Source organism: Acyrthosiphon pisum, chromosome A1, assembly GCF_005508785.2.
Source record: "Acyrthosiphon pisum isolate AL4f chromosome A1, pea_aphid_22Mar2018_4r6ur, whole genome shotgun sequence".
Classification (NCBI taxonomy): Eukaryota; Metazoa; Arthropoda; class Insecta; order Hemiptera; family Aphididae; genus Acyrthosiphon; species Acyrthosiphon pisum.
The window spans coordinates 2,734,086-2,755,794 of record NC_042494.1 but is presented as its reverse complement, the minus strand read 5'-3'; the positions used below and the strand labels follow the sequence as shown (position 1 = coordinate 2,755,794).

At 30.0% G+C, this 21,709-nt stretch overlaps 1 protein-coding gene across 1 annotated transcript; it reads right to left on the bottom strand.

Annotated features, from left to right (window-relative positions):
* Positions 1 to 17: 17 nt before the first annotated feature.
* On the bottom strand, positions 18 to 3,379 carry LOC100166698 (armadillo repeat-containing protein 6 homolog). The gene is made up of 8 exons (XM_001946235.4): positions 3,080 to 3,379; positions 2,721 to 3,015; positions 2,333 to 2,463; positions 1,950 to 2,154; positions 1,570 to 1,718; positions 1,345 to 1,464; positions 1,117 to 1,266; positions 18 to 565 (listed from the first exon to the last, which is right to left on the bottom strand). Exons 1-8 carry the CDS (start codon positions 3,182 to 3,184, stop codon positions 353 to 355), a joined length of 1,368 nt encoding a protein of 455 aa, XP_001946270.1. The 5' UTR covers positions 3,185 to 3,379; the 3' UTR covers positions 18 to 352.
* Positions 3,380 to 21,709: the final 18,330 nt, after the last annotated feature.

The window sequence follows — 21,709 nt, the reverse complement described above, 5'->3', positions numbered from 1 at the left end:
TTAAATTTTAAACACAATTTTGTGAAAGTGTTATTACTAAATATATTTAATTAATATATAGGTATATTATTGAGAGCTTCTTTTACTTTTATTAGTTCTCTTTAGAGTTAGTTAATAGTTAATCTAATCAATTCTTTAACTTTATAATAAATTAATAATTATCATATACAAATCATACGATAAGCATAAAGCAGAATATAATATATTATTTTAGTGTAACAATAATTTATTATTAACAATATAAAAGTAACAAAAATTAGTAAAGTTATTGTGATTAATGTGGGGAAAAATCCACGTTAATTAATAATTATTGGAATTTGAATAGTAGTTATTAACTTTAATAACATAAGCTCTACGATGATAAATTCTGTCCAGTGCCAGTCCATTGTTCTACAAAGCTAACATCCAAACCAAGATCTCGTAAAGCACTTTTAGCTTCAAACTCACAATTTTTATATTGACTTATTATTTTTTCAATTATGCTTTCAATATTATGCGCCAAAAACTCTGAGGCTAGTTCACGGTTTCTTGAAACTATATTGCGCACAGCTGTACAAGCATGTTTCTGTAAATTAAACACAAACATTTTACAATTATTATTATTTAACGTAAACAAATTAAAATAATTACAAAAATAAAAAAATAAAAAAGAAGGTATCATTAACACAGGTATAAAATGGGATTTATGATATTTAAGGCAAAACACAAAATTAAAACTATGAACTCTAAATAATAAAATTTAAAAGTATTGCAACATCAGGTAAAATAAAGGAAAGGTACACTATACTCTGTCCAACGAGAGAATGCGCCAATTCTGCACATCCCCCCACGACACCTTGCTGGTTCCCCTATGGCAGGGTGTTGCGTGGTGGAACCAGTTTTAGTCTGTGCGCAGCACGTTCTCTCACTAGAGAGACTATAATATGTATTTTATTTTATTATTAATAATTGTGACAATGTTAGTTAGTATTACATTTAAATCATTTTGTTTCCAGTACAAATATGCTTAGTCCATTGTAAATAATTTTTAATATTTGTCTATGTTGTTTGTTGATAAACATTGTTTTTAAGCTCAATACTAAATTATTAGTAAATTAAATATATTTTATTAAATACCTGATGTTTGTCATCATTCGAATGCACTTTCATGGCCTGGACAATGAGCTCCGCAATACCTAATTGTGTCAATTCAGCACTGTTTTGTGGAGAGCGTAATGTCAGAGCTGTCAATAACTTCATTGCATCAATACACAGTTGTTTGTTGTTCTACAAAAAAAAAAAGACCAGTTATTTTAGTTATATTCATTAATTTAAAGTTTTCTATCAAAAAAAAAAATTACTCACTATATGCCTCTGTAAGGCTGAAAGTATGAGTGGACAAAATCCTACTTTTCTGATATCGTCCTTCACAATATCATCACCAGCGAGCGATTTAAGAAGTTTAAAAGCCTGACAATTCAATCTCTGTAATAAATATTAAGAACAGATTACATTTTGTTACATTAAATATCCAAAACATTTTTTTTTTATAATTATTAAGTTTAGGATACTCAATGATAATTAGTGTACCATTGTGCAATGACGGTCCATGGCTAATTTAAGTCTTAACAAGCCTCCACATTCATTAAATTTACGACAAAATTCAAAACGAACAATAATCGTAGCTAAGGTAAAGAATATTTCACTAGTTACTTCTTCTAACTCAATTATTTTATCATCTGAAATATACATAAAATAACATTTTTAATATGTAATTAGGAACAAAACTAGTTTGAAGCATTTTCCCATGGATTTTTAACTATGTTTTGAACAAACTGGGTATTTTGCAAACTAATGCGCAATTTATTTTATTACATATTTACATTGTTGTAATCCGAATAAGATTTTTTTTCATTCTTCCATAATAATTATAAAAATACATTTTTAATATAGTTAAATGTTTTACTCACCTTTTAACAATTGAAGTAGAGGTAACATTAGTTCACAACCGAAAAGTCGTGATCGTTCCCCTGCATTAGAGAAATCTCCACTACAATTATCTTCACGTAGTTGGGCTCTAATCAACTGGCAAGTTGCAATAATCACAGCTTCATTTGAAGAATTTGATTGTAAAATGTTTTTCATAATATCGCCTATACCAATAATTCGAAGTTCCTAAAAAATTATATACTAAATTAGAACCCACTTTTTTTTTAATATCTTATAAATTTAGATATTAATAAAAACAAAATAATACAAAAATATTATAATATTGTTGGTTTGACAAGGATAGTTAATTTTTAAAAAAAACTGTACATTATAGGTAGTTGAATATATTTTTTATTAAAGATACCTCTCTTTCATCTTCAAGTTCACTAATTGTTTTGAACCAGGATAATTGAGCTAATAACACTTTTTCATCTTTAGTATTCTTCAACAATTCAACCATAATGTCTAATGCTTTACCATACACAACTTGTCCACCTGTAACACAGTTGTAATTTGATGAACAAAATATATGGAAGTAATTTAAAAATTAAGATTAACATAAGAACACAAATGAAAATTACTACAAAATATTACAACTTTTTGATCAGTAATTATTACATACATTTAAAGTCTTTCTGCATGTTAATCTCCTAAAAAATGTTATCCACATAGCCAACCGTTAATTTAAAGGTGGTCCACACAAACCACATCACAGAAACCCTTATAGGTTATATCAAATATGCATAAATTACCTCCAAGGAGTGAATCAAATGTCTTAATGAGTTGTGCTTTTTGATCAACATCTAGTTCAGCGAGTCTATCTAGATATCCACACACAATATTATAGGCACCACTCAACTTGGACAAATGGCGGCCTTCGTGTGTCTTGCATTCGTTTTCAACGATTGAAAGATTACTCACAATCTCTTCCTTTATCGATTCCTCCCATATGGCGGTTTCATAATAAGTTTTTAATTTAAAAAGTGCCGATGGCAGTGGATCTGTAGCTTTTTCTATGTCTATTTTTATTCCGCCCATATCCATTCCCTAAAACAATTTCGAAATAACAAAATTATACATTTCTGACCAACGAATCGTAAATGAAACGCACCAATTGCTGGAACTGACTGATTGTATCTTTTAAAGCCTCAGAATAGTTCATGTCTAATAAATCCATAGTGTCGTTCACAGCCTCGTCGAATGCTTTCTGATCCATTGTGATTTCCGTTTTAAATAAATCAAAAATTATGAATAATATAGTTTCTAAAGTGTAGTAATATATTATATTCGGTACATAAAATTAAAATAATATTTTAGTATAGAAAGTGGATACAAAACGTAAAATATTTTAAAATACCAATATCCATAGATAAGTGATAAGTCACGCGAATAAACCACGGCTGTAGATAGTAAAAAAACCGTGATATAAACTCTTAGTATTCTGTGCACGATTAGGTTAGGTTAGGAAAGGTCTATGATCTTTAATCGTGATTCTGTGATATAAATTACTGGACTGTTATTAATTGTTATCACACAGTTGATAACAACTTTAAATTTTAAGAGATATAAAAATTGGTTCCCGACTAACCATTGACCTATAAACTAGTCCTAATATAATAGGACGTCTGGACGTCTATGCGTCAAGCCTATTATTATACTTATCTATGCGAATATAATTACCTATAGGCTATATAGCCACAATTTAAGATTTACTACCCCCAAGTAGGTACCTGTTAGAGCAGTGTTTCTCAACCTGGGGACTCGCCAACTAATTATTTAGGGTCGCCAAGCCCGAATTAAGACATTTTGAGGTCCAGGGGCCAAAGTTTTAAATGAGGACCCTGTACGAAAAAATAATAATAATGTATAATATATTATTTAATATTAGGTACCTGTTATAATAAATATATATGTATTAGATACATAGCAATAAATAATGAATAATGTATCACTTTATTTATAAATTATAATTTTCAAGCTTTTTTCCTCGCTAAAATTATCGATTTTTTTTAGGTGATTTATGCAACGTGCTATAGCCTATAACGAAAAAAAGTAATGGACAAATCTGAGGCCACTAAAAATTCGAACTATCGAGGCCCGGCGCCATGGCCCTCCTGGACCCCCCCCCCCTTAATCCGGGGTTGAGGGTTGCGTATGAATTAAATTTTAACGTTTAATACTTTACTACTTACTACTAACTGACGAAGCTAAACGCGATCTGCCGAGCATACATTTGCTGTGTTATTACTGTAAGTGTTAGGGTTAACTTAACCTTAACTTTAAAGTCCCTATTACAGAATGATTTCCAATTGCAACTTTGTTAGTAAAACATTACTTTTATTTTATTATTATACACCCCCGATTCAAAAATGTATGACCTGTGGATCCTGGAACATTATTAAGAAGTTTGAAATAAACATATTTAGGTACTATAGCTGGTAGTATGTAGGCGGTTCCGAGAACTTTCGCGATCGTATACGTCTACACACTTCTCTCTCTGCCTCTTTCTAGTTTCTCTCTAAATGTAATATATTATGTTATGCCGCAGAATCCACCATATTATTGGGCATTGTACATATCTAAATATAGCTAGATATTATATTTTAAAACTAGATGTGTGCTGAAGAACATTTTCTACGGTGCTTTTAATGAACGATTTTCGGGCTTTCGTCGCACATGACATGCGTGCATATACATATAAAATATAAATATATTTATTTTATATATACATAATACATATACCTAAGTCGTATCGTGGTGGAGTCCTTTTTATGCGCTATACTGTTTTGCCCGTCATGTCCGTCCAAAATCAAAAAAATCTGAAAAAAGATAGACTTTGCATCTACGCCGGACCGTGAACAGCTCGAAATTGTCACATGCACATGTAAAAATCTAAAATCGATTTATTTCGATCGTCTAAATTACATTGATCACATTTTAAATCAGAGCTCATAACAATTTATAAAATCACTATAGTGAGCTAGAATATGTATACAAATTACAAGGTACCTGCAGGTACATCGTACATCTAATATTATTGTCTCGATTACTCCTGAAAAATATGACAACGTTTGGTAATATTATAACGTAGGTCCAATATATTATTATTATACATTTATACATATATAATGTTAGGTATATAGGACATAGGTACTTATACTAGGTAATAGGTATTAGGTACCTAATATTATAAGTTATTATTATTATTTATTATCATCTGAAAATCACATCATATTAACTCGATTCTTGAGCAATTAATAAAAATGATTTATTATAATAATATAGTATTATGACTATTACCTATGATACTGTGAACTTTCATATTATATAATGTCAGAATATTGGCAAATTGTTGTCTAAATAAATATTTGATTAAAAATGTACCTATTAGAATAATTTTTTAAGAAATTATTCGAATTTAATTTTGTTTATATTATGATACTTTAAATAAAAATGTATTCGAATATAACCCTACCTCTATTATACTATGTACTTAGGTACATCTAACCTAACAAAATGTACCTATCTTATAATATATTATTTATAAATGTGTAATACAATATAATAACATTTTATAATTTTTTTTAGTTATTCCCAAAAACTGTTCTGATAAAATATATCAAAATATTACATATTCTAGAATAGGTGTATACGCTCAATTATACCACACTGCTGTGATTTCCAATCTGTTGAAGTGCTGCGAGAAACTTTTTAAGCTTTTATGACTGTTTCGAATTGCGTAAGCCTAAAGGACTCATGGTATAACCATCAAGATCTAAAAAAATCCAACTCTTTTCATGATTTATTCATTTATTAGTTTATACATTTTATACACAAGTGGAAACGAAAAGCGAATAAAAACACTCGTGTTATCGATAAAACTACATTTATGTATGGGATTTAGAGGTTATTCGCATGTAAATCAAAAATTCCATGCTTCAGAGGGATAGATACTTTATTTTTTAAACTGGAGTTTTAAATTTAGAAAAAATGTGTCCTCTCATACTCAAGTACATATAAATGTCAAACTGAATGCTTGAAAATTAGAGCGAAAATCTAGCAATAAACACATTTATAATAATAATATATATACTAAATTTATAATAAATTGAAATCTACAGTAATAAAAAATACTGGTATGCCTACTACAAGTGTGAGTCAACAACAAGCTTAACGAGAGTTTCCCAAGTGCGTTCCGAAATTACCCTTATTTGATGTGTCTGATGCTTCCGGATATTATTTTTAAAAATATCATTGGAGTTTAATAATACTATGTTGTTGATACATAAACTAATAGTAAAGACAATCAAAAATATGAAAATAATAATTTTCATTTAAGAGCAATAATTGGTTGACACATTTAATACTTAATTTTTTATTTTATTTTAAATAACATTGCATTTTCCAAAACACTACTTATTAAAAATAAATCTTTTTGTCAAAACGCTATTAGAAAAATTGTAGTATCAGAAAATCGTACTTACTTATATTATATATTTATTTATATAATATTATATCTATCAATTGGTTCTTAAGATGTATTAAAAAAATTAAGTAACGAGTAGTTTAGTAATTGTACTACAAAATAGTAACTACAATTACGTACAAATTACTTACGATCAAATTTAATTAATTTACCATCAGATTACTTAAAATATAGTTTCATCAGAGTAACTTGTAACATAATTAAGTTTTTCTCCAACACTGGATACATTGTAGTGTAAACGAGCTTTTCACTTAGTGAACTCAGATATTATACACAAGTCCTTATTATTGGGTATTTGGGTTCGTGACACCATTCTTATCCATTTTTTATTTTAGTGTAATTTTTAGATTCAGAGCGGAGCAATAGATTCTGTAATTATGTGAGTATGTGTGTTTTTTATTATATAGGTCACGATTTATGGTAGAAAAAAATGCTAGTTTTGGTAGCAAATTGGATGTAGGTAATGTTACTTTTGAAAGGTGTAAAAATAAAAAAAATTTGACACTTATAAAAATAATCAAGAAATACAAAAAAAAGTTAGAAAACAAGAGAATTTTAACAAAAAACCTGTTTTCGACAATATTGATTTTCTAAATTTTATGTAGGTAATTCAAATACAAATAATCATTTTTACCAGATATTTATATTAGAATTTACTATTTACATGGTAACATTTTCGAAATATTTTGACTCTATTTGAACTATTTATAAGTATGACTTCTTTGAATAATTGTTGATAACAATGTTTAACATTATTCTTAACATTATTTTGCTTGATCAAAAAATTTAAAAATGTCATACAAGGTTGCTCATAAGTTGTGATTTGGAATTAAAGAGTTGATAGTAAATAGCTACACAATATTTTTTGATAAGCGTATTTGAATTTAGAATTGTATAGAAATAAACACAAAATGTATATTATATTATAATATACCTACATAGTAATTTTGTTGTGATTCAAAAATATTTTTTTGTGAAGAAAGAAGAATATAACCTTTTATGTATATTATTTTATTTTATAATATTACATTATAACACAGTGTCAAAATTAAATTGTGTGAAATTGCCTACTAACTATTTATACCACGAACCTATATTCACAGTTCATACTATTATTAGTCCTTAGGCTAGTCGGTATTGACTCAAAAGTTAATACAAATAATATATGATACAAATAATACAATTACGCACTATTCTAATAATAATAATAATAATAGTACATTCTATCATATTATTATGATTAGACGCCTCTCTAAAAAGCATATAAAAGCTTGTAACAAATAAATTAAAACAGCGTTATACAATATTATAATTTGATGGGTAACTTTTCAAATATACGGTTTATTATCAGAACTATTATAAGAATATAATGTCATGACTTAACTATATGATATTAGATTTCCATAAAATCAATATTGTTTAAAATAAACGAGTTAATATATTTTACAAGAAGATTTTTGGTTTTGAATTTTACTTATATCTAAATCAAGTTTCTAACTTAAATCAATACCAACATTCATAGTATTAATTTTTCTGAAATACGTAATATTTACTTTTACATAATTCAAATTACCAACTAACAGTTTTTAAACTAGTAAGTATAGTAAGTAGTGATAGTATAGTTTAAGCCTTAAATGATGATTTAAATTACATCACATTTTGAGGTATAGGTAACCATATAAAGTGGAATATTGCTTATAGTGAAAAAATTGTATATTAAAAAACATTAAAATCATTAAATACATTTTATGTGAGATAAAAACTCTATTTTTAAAAATTATTTTATATTAATGTGCGCATTGTAACTCTTAGCGTTTTTAAATGAATATTCTATGATTCACCCCAGATACTATAACTCATCTATGATTGAACAAGAGAATATTATAAACTATTACAAATATTAACTAAAAAGCTATCTTAATTCTTAAATGTATATAACAACTTATGAATCAAGTTTGTTATGCGTTGAATATGACTATACCATTTAAGCTTTTCATCAACCATCACGCTTAACAATTTAATGATATTTACATTTTTAATGCCTGAACATGAGCATATATCTGACTATAAAAAATTTATTGTATGAATAATTAAATGTTCAGTAAAATGTTTAGTATCATTTGATAAACGAAAAATAATGAAATGTTTTTGGCAAAAATTAATTCACCTTAATGTATTACTTTTTTTTGGTTTTCCGGTCTTGAGGACCATCCCGCGAAAAAAATTATCTTCCTCTCTTTCTATCTTCTGATGCCCCCTCTAGTTGGTTCTTGGGTCTATTGCTTTAACATATTTCTTCACATAGTCTTCTCATCTTAGGCAAGGCCTGCCTAGCGGTTTTTTTCCTATCGGATTCCTTGCTAATTTTATCACTTTTAACCAGGCATATCCAGACCACCTAGTTTGCCTTATTTTTATAATTTCCCTCGTTAAACATCTTTGGAATAGGTTTTGAAGTTCATGAATATCACACGCGGATCTTCAATGTTTCGTTTTCTTCACACACCGGTTTATGGATCACGATATGGGCCATATATCTGGCTTAATACTTCTCTTTCAAAAATACCCAGTCTTACTTCTTCTGTCTTTCTTAGTGCCCATGTTTCGGAGCCATATAGGATGATAAGTTTTAAATGCCATATAACTAAAACTTAAGTTTTAAGTTTTTAGAGATAGTTCTGGATTTAAAAGGATTCCAGCTCCAAAATCGTATTTGTTTGCCATTTGTATTCTTATCGATATCTCAGCTTATAATAAAATAAAATACTTTAATAGCAATATAAATATTAAATATATAATAGAATATGCTTTGTAACAAATGCTGACAGTCAGACTATATCTTCACTCAGAATCGTTTTTCATTTGGAATGATTTATCACTGAACTCAAATTTAACATAATATATACATTATACATAAATACATTACAGCTAGTGACATACTCAATGACGATATACACTTAATATTGATAAGTACCTAAAAAATTGATATACTCAGCCTAAAAATACACACACACACACACACACATATATATATATATATTATTAATAAACGGCAAAACATTATTGTAAAATTAGTTTATGGCGTGTGAAATTGTAACTATAATAATATGTACTCTTAGTTTTTTTGTATCCGATTACCGCGAAGTAAGAAAAACTCACGAGGAGCCTAAATATTATTATTGTATTGAATTTTTGAACTTTTTGACTTAAGAGTTAAGTATTTTAAGTTTAAATTTTGACAAAATTGGATACTTTAACGAACAAAAACACGATTTTTCCTCTATTGAATTTGTTATTTTGTTTTAATTAAAACTTTTAAAACCGTTGTCTATAATGCACGTACCTAGCTATATTATTATTTAATATTTTCTGTATACACGACGATATTATTTTCAAAATATTTAGACTAATTTTAAGGTAGGTATTTATAATAACCACGAAACTATTCACACCACGCCAGCTGTATAATAGTTGCTTACAACTATTGTTTACCGCCGTTTTCAAATGTGTAACAAATTCCTCTCATTAAAATCACAGTGTTTGTCTACGGTATAACATAACACAACACGTGTGAGTGCATATTATTGTTAAGGCTTTGCACGCAGCGCTCGAATAATATGGCGACGGTATAAGCGGATTTGTCGGCGATGTTCAGCAAATTCGGGAGTTTAAACGCTGCACGCCGAGTGGTAAAATATAATAATAATAATAATATAAACGAACGCAAATTAATTCGGACGTCTTCGCGAGCCCCCGTAATATAATAATTCCGGCATTCGCGGGGGTTAATTCAAGTCAACGGCGGCGGCGGTATGTGGAGGTATTACTATTATGATATGCAATACTGGGAAAAAAAAAAAACGACGAAACATTACATCAGATATTAATTTTTTATCATGCAACGGCGGCCGGGGTGTCGAACAACGGCGAACCGTGTGCACGTATATTACGTAGTCATGTTTACATGTTTATTATATTATATAGATACCTACCATACAGGCTATACAAATTAATTCATTATATTTTATTATTATACTATTTTAAACGGTTATACGCTGCAGCAGAATTCGCAGCTGGCCATAGTAGATACAAATACTGCGAAAAAAAATGTATAAATATTATATTATAACATTTGTTCACAGTTTGAACATCAGTTCAACATTCATAAACGTATTGTATATCTACCTTGAAATAATAATTCGTATCGACGGGTAGAGTTTCTGGTATATATATATATATATATATATATATATATATACACTATAAAAAACATACACGTCGACACCGATCGTCATTAAAAAAATAAATAAAATCGCGAACGAGCGTAGTTGGGTACAGTGAAAACTGCGTTGTTCAGTTTGTTTAATGTTATGAGGCGATGGAAATAATATAATACCAAAATTGAAATAAAAATAACGAATAACTTTCGTTCTTTAGTTCTTAATACTATACAACCCATAAGAAAAGCGTAGACACTAAATAATACGTATACGAGCTGTTAAAAAAATTATGGAATGATAAACAATTATAATAGTCTTGTGATATAATTAATATTAATGAAGTAATTGAATTAATATATTTGTTCTAATATATATTATGCACCAGTGATATCTGTTATTGCGCTCTATATACCTAGGCATTAAAAATATATAAAAACAATGGGTAATTAAAGGGTTTTAAAACTTTTTGAATACATTGTATACGCGTGCACCATGTACGGTTAGGTTAGCCAACCACTATATGGTCAAACTGCAGATTTTCCAAGTAGATTTTTATTATATTTCCATGTATTTTTGATAAAGTTATATTTTTTTGCGATTTATTTTTACAAAAGAATACATTTTGTTTTACCATAGCGATGATTTTATTAGTTAAAATAATTTACTATAACTGTTCCATAATCAAAAAACAGAATACTTTTCGAAAAATTATTATGAAAATAGTTTTATAAATTATATATAGTCGTCATGATCGGCATTAAGCCGCTCATCTATAATTACAGTTTTTATTAACAAAATAATTTTAATTCATTAATATTTTTAAATATGTATTTTTTGCTATTTTGACTATGCAAAATTAAATAAATATAATAGTTATAAAAACAATTAAAAATTAAAAATTAAAAAACCTTAAGTTGACCACTAAATGTACAAACATAGACATATATGTTTTATTTTCATAAAAATGTACAGTATTATAAATAGGTACTTTTTAAAAGCTATAAGCTGTGCATTTTTAATGAAGCTATTTACACGGATCGCTCCGTAAAATTTGTTCTGCATCGGAATCCATTATCTAATTTCCGTCGATGGTCCATTGAGAATAAATCCCGTGAAACATAATATTATCATATACCAGGCACCAATATGATATATATTATACAAAATTATAATATACGGGTACAACGATTCTCGTAATAGAAAGTATTTTTTTGTTAGATTTATAATGCCCTGCGCCATCACCGCGACGACGGGTTATTCGGGTCAATTCGGAAGTCGCGTCAGTTATAATTGCACGTCAATCGAGTTTTTTTCTTTATACATAAAAAAAGGTTTTAAATGTTTTTACGAGGACCCCTGCCGGGTGTTGATTCAGGCGCAAGGCATAGACATTATTACTAATATTATCATTGTAATATACGTGCGTTCTATAATACCATTATTATACTGCTGCGGTTGGACCGAAATGTTTATTATTGTATGTCACAATTGATATAATATTATCATGATATGTGATTATTGTAAACGAAACGTTTGCTTAGAGTCAATCATAATATTGGTTTATTATGACGTTTCGCGTCCTTTATGTTATTCGCGTAGTCGACCCGGTAATAGTATAATAATAATAATAATATTTATATGTAGGAACTGAATGTTATGTCGGAAAACAATGACAACGGTACATAATAAAATATAATATAATATAGGACCCGCTATTATAATGTTGTTTTCGGACGGGCGCGGACTTGTGTATAATAACAAAAAATACTAATGTGATTTTTATGCAGTGTTCTTTTTCTTGAAAAAAACGCAAGAATATTACGATAATAATAATATGTACGACATTGTATCTCTCGTATATTGTTATATTCGCTTATTCTTTTGGATTCTTTATTTCTTGTTTATATTTATATGATATATTTCAATCGCTCAGAAATATCGTAAGTAGACACCGCCACAGTATCGACGCGAAACCTACCTATGAGCGACTGCCGTTTCGCGAATTATGAACTTGCGGCCGTTCAAATGGAGTCCTCTGGCCATGATAGCGCCTGTTTACTATGCTTGTAAATTGTTCGGAATTTTACCGGTCAGTTACGCCAACTGTGGAAAAATTCCTTACAGAAATACAATACACTTCATTGGGAGGAGACACGAGAACGGTGAGATTATAAAAACGACCGAATCATCGTAACACAACAACGATGGTGTTTTTACTTTTTTAAAATTAATATACATCTATACTCTGTTCAGCGAGAAACCTCCGGTTCTACGCATCCCCCGCGGTATGCTTGTGCTTTATGATATCGATTACCTCTATTCGTTGTACAGTCCTAATTCAAAATCACGTAATTCATATGTATTACATAGTACAATATTATTATTTTGGACGATCGCAGCGGCCGTTTATAAGTGGGATTGTGATAACACGGTGACCTGAATAGGCAATTTAGCTACAAGTCTCTCGTCTCTGTCGTGTTGAGTGCGGTATCCTCGGTAAGCTGCGGTTCGATATTTTTAATTTAATTACAAACTATATTCATTATAATAAGTTGCTGTTTAATCCATTCATTGGATAATCTGAACCACCAAACACCTTATTACCTATGGATAGTATTTTTAGAAACATATTTAATCAATTTATTAAGCTGCAGTTTAATCCAGATTTCGCTTAATTATTTCGTTTTATCTGAAAAAAATACTTTATGCTCAGTTTGACGATTATCCAGAATAAGTAGCAACTGCTGAATAATGTAAATTACAAAAACAATTACCATATTGAATGCCCTATTATTCTTAACATTTTTCTTTTTCGCTGGAAATTAAATTTAGAATGGTGACATTTATGAGGAGGGGTGACATTATTGGCTCGTTGGAATAATGTTACATGTTGTCGGCTATTGTATCGTATAAAAAAATATGTATGTGTTGCATATTTACACAAACCATTTATTGTTATTAGAAAACTCAATAGATACACACTAGGATTCCTTAAATTTTAGACACTTTTACACTTAGTGTAATTAATTTTACCTGTTATTATAATTTCTAGACTATTACTATTATAACTATTTTGAAGTGAAGTTTAGTTTAAATAGCATAGTTTAGCAGTTACTAGTAATATAGTTATGTATGTTTATGGTTTATGTATTATAATCATTTTTATTTTGAAGGATAAGGAAAAATGTCTGGCTTTGGGGCGTAATATGTCTGCATTCGACCTTGTATATAAAATTATTACTTATATTTTCATTATTTGGATATCAATAAACTACATTGTGCAATGCGTTGTATACATTATAGTGTTGAAAGTGTGATACTTGCAGCAGTGCAATTAAAACATGACGATTTTGTTAATATTAACAATAATTATCAACTTATGTTGGGAACGTGTTACGTGTAATATTATTTTATACATTACATTCATCTTATTATCACGCTATATATTATTTTGTTAGAATTACAAATGTTGTTTTCCAAGGGCACCCGCATAGGGTTGCAAAAGAGGCCATTCCTCTCCCAGTCATTTGTTTAAGCTGCATGCAATCTGTGTGTAATTGATAATATTACGCATATGATAGTATCTACGCGCAGTGTTGAGTACTTATAACATAACTTAAGTTATAAGTTACTACAATAAAAATACTCTTAAAGAAATGTATAGATAATTTAAGTAACTTTTTTGCACTAAAATTACTAAATAACTCGTTACTTTATTTTTTTAATACATTTTAAGAACCAATTAATAATAATTTACTTAAATTATCATATAAGTACAGTTTTCTGATAGTAAGATTTTTATATAAGCTTTTTGACGCCTAGTTTTATACATAATTTAATATTTTTAGTACAGCTTGACAGCATAATAAAATAAATAAACCCAGCTCCAGTGAAATTTTTGAAAATAAACATAAAAAGAAATTTTGATTGTAACTGCAAGTTACTCTATCAACTCAAAATTAATGTAACTTGAGTAAATAAAAGATAGTAACTATTAAGAATAACTTAATTATAATTTTAAAGTTATAATTTGTAATGCAATTATTATTAATTACCAACAAAAAAGTAACTTCCACAACACTGACTACGCGGATACGTCATTCTATACAGTATAAACCATTACCAGCATTACATGACGCACATTACTAATAATAATAATAATGTATTATTGCAGTCCGCGACGGATGTTTTCACGTGAGCAACAGCGGCCTGGTACTGTGGGCCACCCAATTGGCACTGCAGACATGGGCGTTCATCCGGATGTGCTTCTACTTGGGCCACACGCTCATGCAGCGCAAGTCGCTCAACTGCTCCCGGGACAACTACTGTAGCGTTTTCGGTATGTTGCTGTCGCACACGGTCATCAGCCCGATCGTCGTGTCCCTGGTGCTGATCCGGTTGCCCCGGTCCGTCGACGTGCTGAACATGACCGCCCGGCTGCTGCTCCGGTCCAGGTACCCACGTCGCCGATTGTCTCCCAACGCGTACGTGGTTGTCTTGTTCTCGGCCGCTATCGTCTTCAAGTTGGTCACCACCGTCATGAGCATACCGCAACAGTACCCCGACCTCTATTACCCGTACTTCACCGCGTACATGGTGCCCATCGTGTTCATAAACCTGGTCAGCATCCTGTGCGTGGTCGCCCAACAGTCGTACGAGGACATCAACAGGTCAGGTCAGGTCGTGAGCTACGCGTTACCAGCCCCTCGTGGTTTCGGCCACGGATTTGCCGTCCTATATTAAGGTCGACAGTATTGAAATCGGTTATAGGTTTGGTGGAATTGGAATAGCGTTACCGGTATGTAACGGTATACTGTAACACCAGTACATACCAGCAAAGACCCGTACTGAAACATACTACTAGAAAACCATAATACTGGGATACCGAAAAACTCTGATAGGATTGGTATAGAAATCAGATACCAGTAGTAGAACCGGTATACCGAAAAAACCCGCAAATAGTATACTTACTGTCAGTCCTGTAAAGAATACTTTTAAAAAGTACTTGAGTAAATACTCAAATACATTTTATTTTAAGTATTTAAGATACTACTTAAATACTTTAATTGTAAAGTATTTCAAATACTATTCAAATACTTTGAAAAAGTATTTTAAATGCTTTTCAAATACTTTTGGTTTTTAAAGTGGGTTTCTAATTATCATAATATAAACACATAGGTAGTAGGTAATCTAATAGTTATCTAATAGTTATAAAGGGAATATTGTTATTCAATATTCAATATTCAATAACTTTTTTTAGAAATCTTGTTTTTACAAACCTTTGGGCTTCGGCTAACACAGAAATACAGAATATTAAATAAAACTATTATTCCATTATTGTAGTTGACAATAATATTTCACCAACCAATTATTTCGAATAAAAATAAAATGTTCGAAATAAAAAACCAAAGTATTCAATACCAAAAAGTATTTAATACAAAAAAAAGTATTTAAAACACCATTCAAAAAACTTCATGCTGAAAGTATTTAAAAAGTTATTCAATATTTAAAAAAGTATTTGAATACTTTTTACTCAAATACTTTTACTTAAATACTTTACAGGACTGCTTTACTGTATTATTTCCGCCTTTCTATGCCGAATGGTACGTCGGTACTTTGGTATTGCAATTATACCATTTAAGCAGTATTTGAGCGATAACTCTATCGTATACCGATGTAAGACGGTAAAGAATCGATATTAGCACCAAAATCTGTTGAAAACAATGTAATCAAATTATTTATACTTTTAAAGTATAGGTTTTTTGATTTTTATATGATATTTTTGACCCTCACAAAAAAATAGATATTACTTCGGTTGATTTTCATTATTATAAATGTTTGACAAATTATTAAGATTTAAATATTATAAAATACATTTAAATATATCTGAGGTTATATTATGTGATTTTTTTTTCCGTTATACGTATACGCACCACGTCAGTGATGCCTGCGTTGCTACTCACACGCTGGGCTGTGCTCGGATAAAAAATTCAAAAATATCCCTGGAATTGCTATGTAACACTACCTCAAGTTAGTTACAGGGTAACCGTCGTATAGGTATATCCCTCGGCTTATTATGCAACACCACCTCAAGTTAGCCACAGGGTAACCGCTGTATATCCACTCTTAATAATTACCTTAATTTTATAACGTCTATTCAATTTAAATAGTAGTATATACGTATAACACATATACCAAGTATAATACGTATTAAGAGTGTATATATGGTGCGGTGATTGAGTGGCAACGCGGGCATCACTGACGCCCTCCACGTCCAAAAAAAAGAGGTGTCCCGTAAAGTAGGAAATGGTTTACGTATAACGGAAAAATATCCATATTACGTACCTACTACACAATTTTATGTATTTAATATTATTGTAGAAATATAAATTATTTATGGTTTGTTTTTAAAATGAAGATATACATGTTGGATAAATTACACGAGAGTCGAGTGTGACTTAAAAATGTTTGCCTAGACCAGAGTAATAATTTTTTTAATCTCTGATACCTACATCATATGGTTTATGGACGTACGAAACAATATACTATCTAAAATCAAATTTATTCTTATATTATTATAAACGGAAAACAAAAATATATGAAAATATAAAATGAACCTGATCGAGAAAATTTTAAAAATAAATATTAGGTACATTTATTTCTAACGGTGAACGCCGGGGCAAATAAATAAAATGTAAATAATTAAGTTAATTAAAAAGACAAAAAATTAGTGCACCAAGTTAACAAAAAATTAAAATCAACTTAACCCGTTAATTCCCAGCCACAGACTGCTTACTACATTGATTAGTAACGGTTTAAATTTGGGACGTACTACGGAGTTAATTTGTCGTCGGATGATGCCAGCCAGCTGTATACTTTCTCGAGCTTCGATTTATTCGATTGACGAAACCGTGCAACTGTTGCATACTCAATAATATAAGATAGTTTAATTCACTTCTACGGGTGATGTTATTCACGTTAGGATAGGTTGAGTCACGCGTGGATCATAAATGAAAACGCATGATTTGGGTGATGGTATAATAATAAAATAGAAAATCGATAGATATTCTACGACAAACCGATTATTAGTTTTGCGCCGAGTAATATGAAGAATTTGTTCGAGATCAGTCGTCGACTTCACTGGTATATGCCTATTAAATTATTATACTTTTTGACATAATAATTAAAGCACACATGTTATACGTTATAATTTTTGTCGCCCGGATTTCAATGTAAAGTGTATTATTTTTTAGGTGCTCAATACATTTCAAGTACATATTTCGTTTCACTTGACAGATATATACTTAAAAAGTGAAACTTTTATTTTATATATGCGGTGACACTAATAATTAATTGTCTCGCGGAACAATACACCCATAGATTTCGATTAAGTCGACGATTTATATAAAACGTGTTTGGCTTTGTTAACACGGCGTGATGTATAGGCAAAATAGGTACACCCGTGCGTTGAAGAACAACTTTTTAGTATGTAAAATAGTCCGTTGGATATGTCATATTAATACTATACTCTATTCGAAATAAGACCATTACCAGGCGGCGACCAGTTTTCGTCGGGTGGCGGTCAGACATATGGCCAGATGCCATCCCCACTACGGCGACGCATCAGGTGCTGCCATGGAACAAAGCCACGCCCATGCACACAACTCGGCCGCCTGGTCACGGTCTTATTTTGAATAGATTATAATAATATATCAATATACATTTTTTTTCTTATCAACGAACGATGCCAAGTCAATATTAAACTTGTATATTTTAAATACCTACCGGCTACCATACTCACAGCTGTATTCAGCTATTTTATGAATTTTGTCACGGCAGTTATATTTCGCAGAGAGTTAGAAGAGCTATGCGAAGTGAGTTCAAAAACCGAACGAGCGGTGCGGTTAAACGCGCTAATGAACGACCACTGGTTTGTGGAGGACTACATGGAGACCATGTCAGACACCTTTGGACCTGAATTGATATTCACAATAATGGATATTTATGTGCAACTGTTGTTGTTCATGTACGTAATGATATGGGATACGGTTGTCCGTCGCGTGTTCAAGGACAACGCGTATCCGTATATCAGTGGCATCATCGAGTCAAGCATTATAATAGGAAAATTCGTTTACCTATGCTATAGGTGTGACTCTTCCATCAAAGAGGTAATTTTATAGATATTTTTAAGCGATTATGATAATATAATTTGTTTATTTATTAATAATATTAATGTAGCGGGGCGGAAGCCTTTGAATATAATTGTATAATGATTTTTTTTCCTGTGGTGTAACAACTGAGTCGAGAACGGCGGCAGTATTACTTCCACTTCCGTTGCTTTTGCATTGTTTATTGTACAATACATTATGATTTAAAGATATTGACAATAAATTACAAGTATATATAAACATGATGTCACAATACTTAGATTATAGCTATACGAAGTAAAAAGTACTGAATACTAAAATTATATTTTGAGTTTTTAAAAATTAAGAACAATTGAAACATAAAAAAGAAATACGTTTTGTACGTCATTATTTCTTAACATCAGTATAAAATTAAACTTAAAGTTTTAATGGTTAGAATTAAAAAGGCCATTGATGTGGTTGTTTTATTAGCTAAGAGTAAAGCACGTGGAAAAAATATTCTGAACCATAACTCTTATAATTGTGGAGAATAACGATATTGTTAGATCATTAGTTCTGGAAAAGTATAAGAGAACCCCGATTTCTATTAAATCCAGTAAATGCTGACAATTAATGCAACCATATTTTAATAAACCACAAATAAATAAAATGTCAGAATGTTGTTTTCTTAGGTTTAGTGAATCCAAACCAATTGATAATGACTACTGAACATTTTTATGTAGGAGATTCTGGATAACATATTAAGTGTATTTGTGATGGATACAATTCTCTTCAAAAATGTTTATTGTACTAACTCGAGATGTTTTGAATACGTAAATAAGGTTTGAGACCAAATTATGGATCCGAAAACCATGGTTAAATAACGCTCATAATTTAATATGTTTATAGTCTATAATATGATAACATGACAAATTATATAGGTATCATTACAGTCGTACTAGTTTTGCGCAGTAGATACGCATCTTCTTCACCTCCGGCCTATATCGTAGTTCTCCACTTCTCATTGGTTGATTTTGTTCTATGTTATATATGTATGTATATGATTCACAGCCAATAAGAATTGGAGAACTACGAATAGGTGAAGTAAAGAGCGGAGGATGCGTATCAAAATGCTGTGATGATACCTATATAATTTATCATGATGATAATAATAATAAATATTTATGCGTTGTGTCACTACCGAAGAATAGTGTAGTAGATACATCACAAAATTAAACATTGTAATAATATGGTGAATCTCACCAGAATCTCTACAAAGATAATAGAATATATAAGGTACCGGCTATTATAGTAATATATTATAAAGGGAAAGCATCGTGTGGGTTTAAATATAAGTTCAGAACTTCGAATACGCTATCCCTGGGGTCAACTGGATGGATTTGGGAATTGTTCTGCTTTTTTTTTTCTCGAGTTGGATATTATTCTATACAGGATTACCGAAAGTTGTTTTTGTGATCCTACTTAATATTTAATTCTGCATAAAACAAGATACTATGCAGCTCGATGGTTTGTTATTTCAAAGTACGTATCCCATTTCCAAATAATACTGTAGCGTATAACGATACATGGAAAAAAAGATACATTTATTCGTATAGATTATAGGAATTTGTTTACAGTTTTAAATAAAATCTTAGTCATGTAAATATATTTCAATATATGTTATACGATTCAATTAGAGTTTAGAAAAATTATACTTGAATACATGTATACTGAAATCAATCTTTGATCAGAACTTTCAGGACATCGAGAACACGGAAATCCTATATACTATATTATGAATTTCACGAATTTTATGAATGTATAATACCTACAGTGATACATCCTCTAACGGACACCAACTTTGAATAGCAAACATTTCCAAATGAGCGAAATTTTTTTGGTAACAAATTATAATCTAAACCCCCTGAATAGTTCGGACACCTCCGAATAGCGGACAATATTTCAGTGACCGAGCGAGTCCAGTATTTAGAGAACGTTTCACTGTAAAATATATCAATATGTGTATAGGTATTTTTAATACGACGCAAACAGTAATAAATAATAAATAATAATATATTATGTGTGTACTGTTGAAATTGATTTCAGAGCAAAAAGATAATTTTTCACCTGAAACACTTGTCCTCGAACGTGTCGAATGATTTGAATTCTCAAACCATTGTTAGTATACAATCATATTATTATTATTATTATTATGATTGTTGTGCACGATAATAAAATAACTGAAATAATATAACTAATGGTTGTTATCAGCACTCAGTAGGTGTGGTAAATATTTTATGAATTTGTACACGACGTGTGATTGTTATTTTAAAACATGTACAATGTACATTGTACATTGTACATAATATGTGATATTTTTATGATGCAATAGTAATGATCAATAAGTTACAGTAATAATGTAGTCACAAAGACTTGTGCCCATCGTGTTTGCACAACTATTTATGTGGTTTGGGCTGTATAATAATAAATATTATTATAATAAATTGTGTCAATACTCTAAAATGATGACTGTCCATCAGAAACGGATCTAATTATTTGCATGTAGTTCACCCTCATTCATGGTTTAAAATATATTATTATCGTTTTATTATAAAGTTTTCACGTCATAGTATAATATTATTAGACAACATAATATTATAATATCTAGTCGCAAGTTTAATATTACACGATGACTTTTGAAATTACTGAACAAAAATCTAAAATTACATTTTGCAATAAATTTCATAAGTTCTTCACGTTCATTCGGCCGATTGAATTCGTCTAGACCGTTATTATAGTCTAAACAGTCATAACGGCTTTTCAGAAAACTAGGTATCGGATGGTTTGAAGGATTAGCTACAGCTGCCGTTTATAATATATAAGTACCTAACATACCTACTATTTTTACA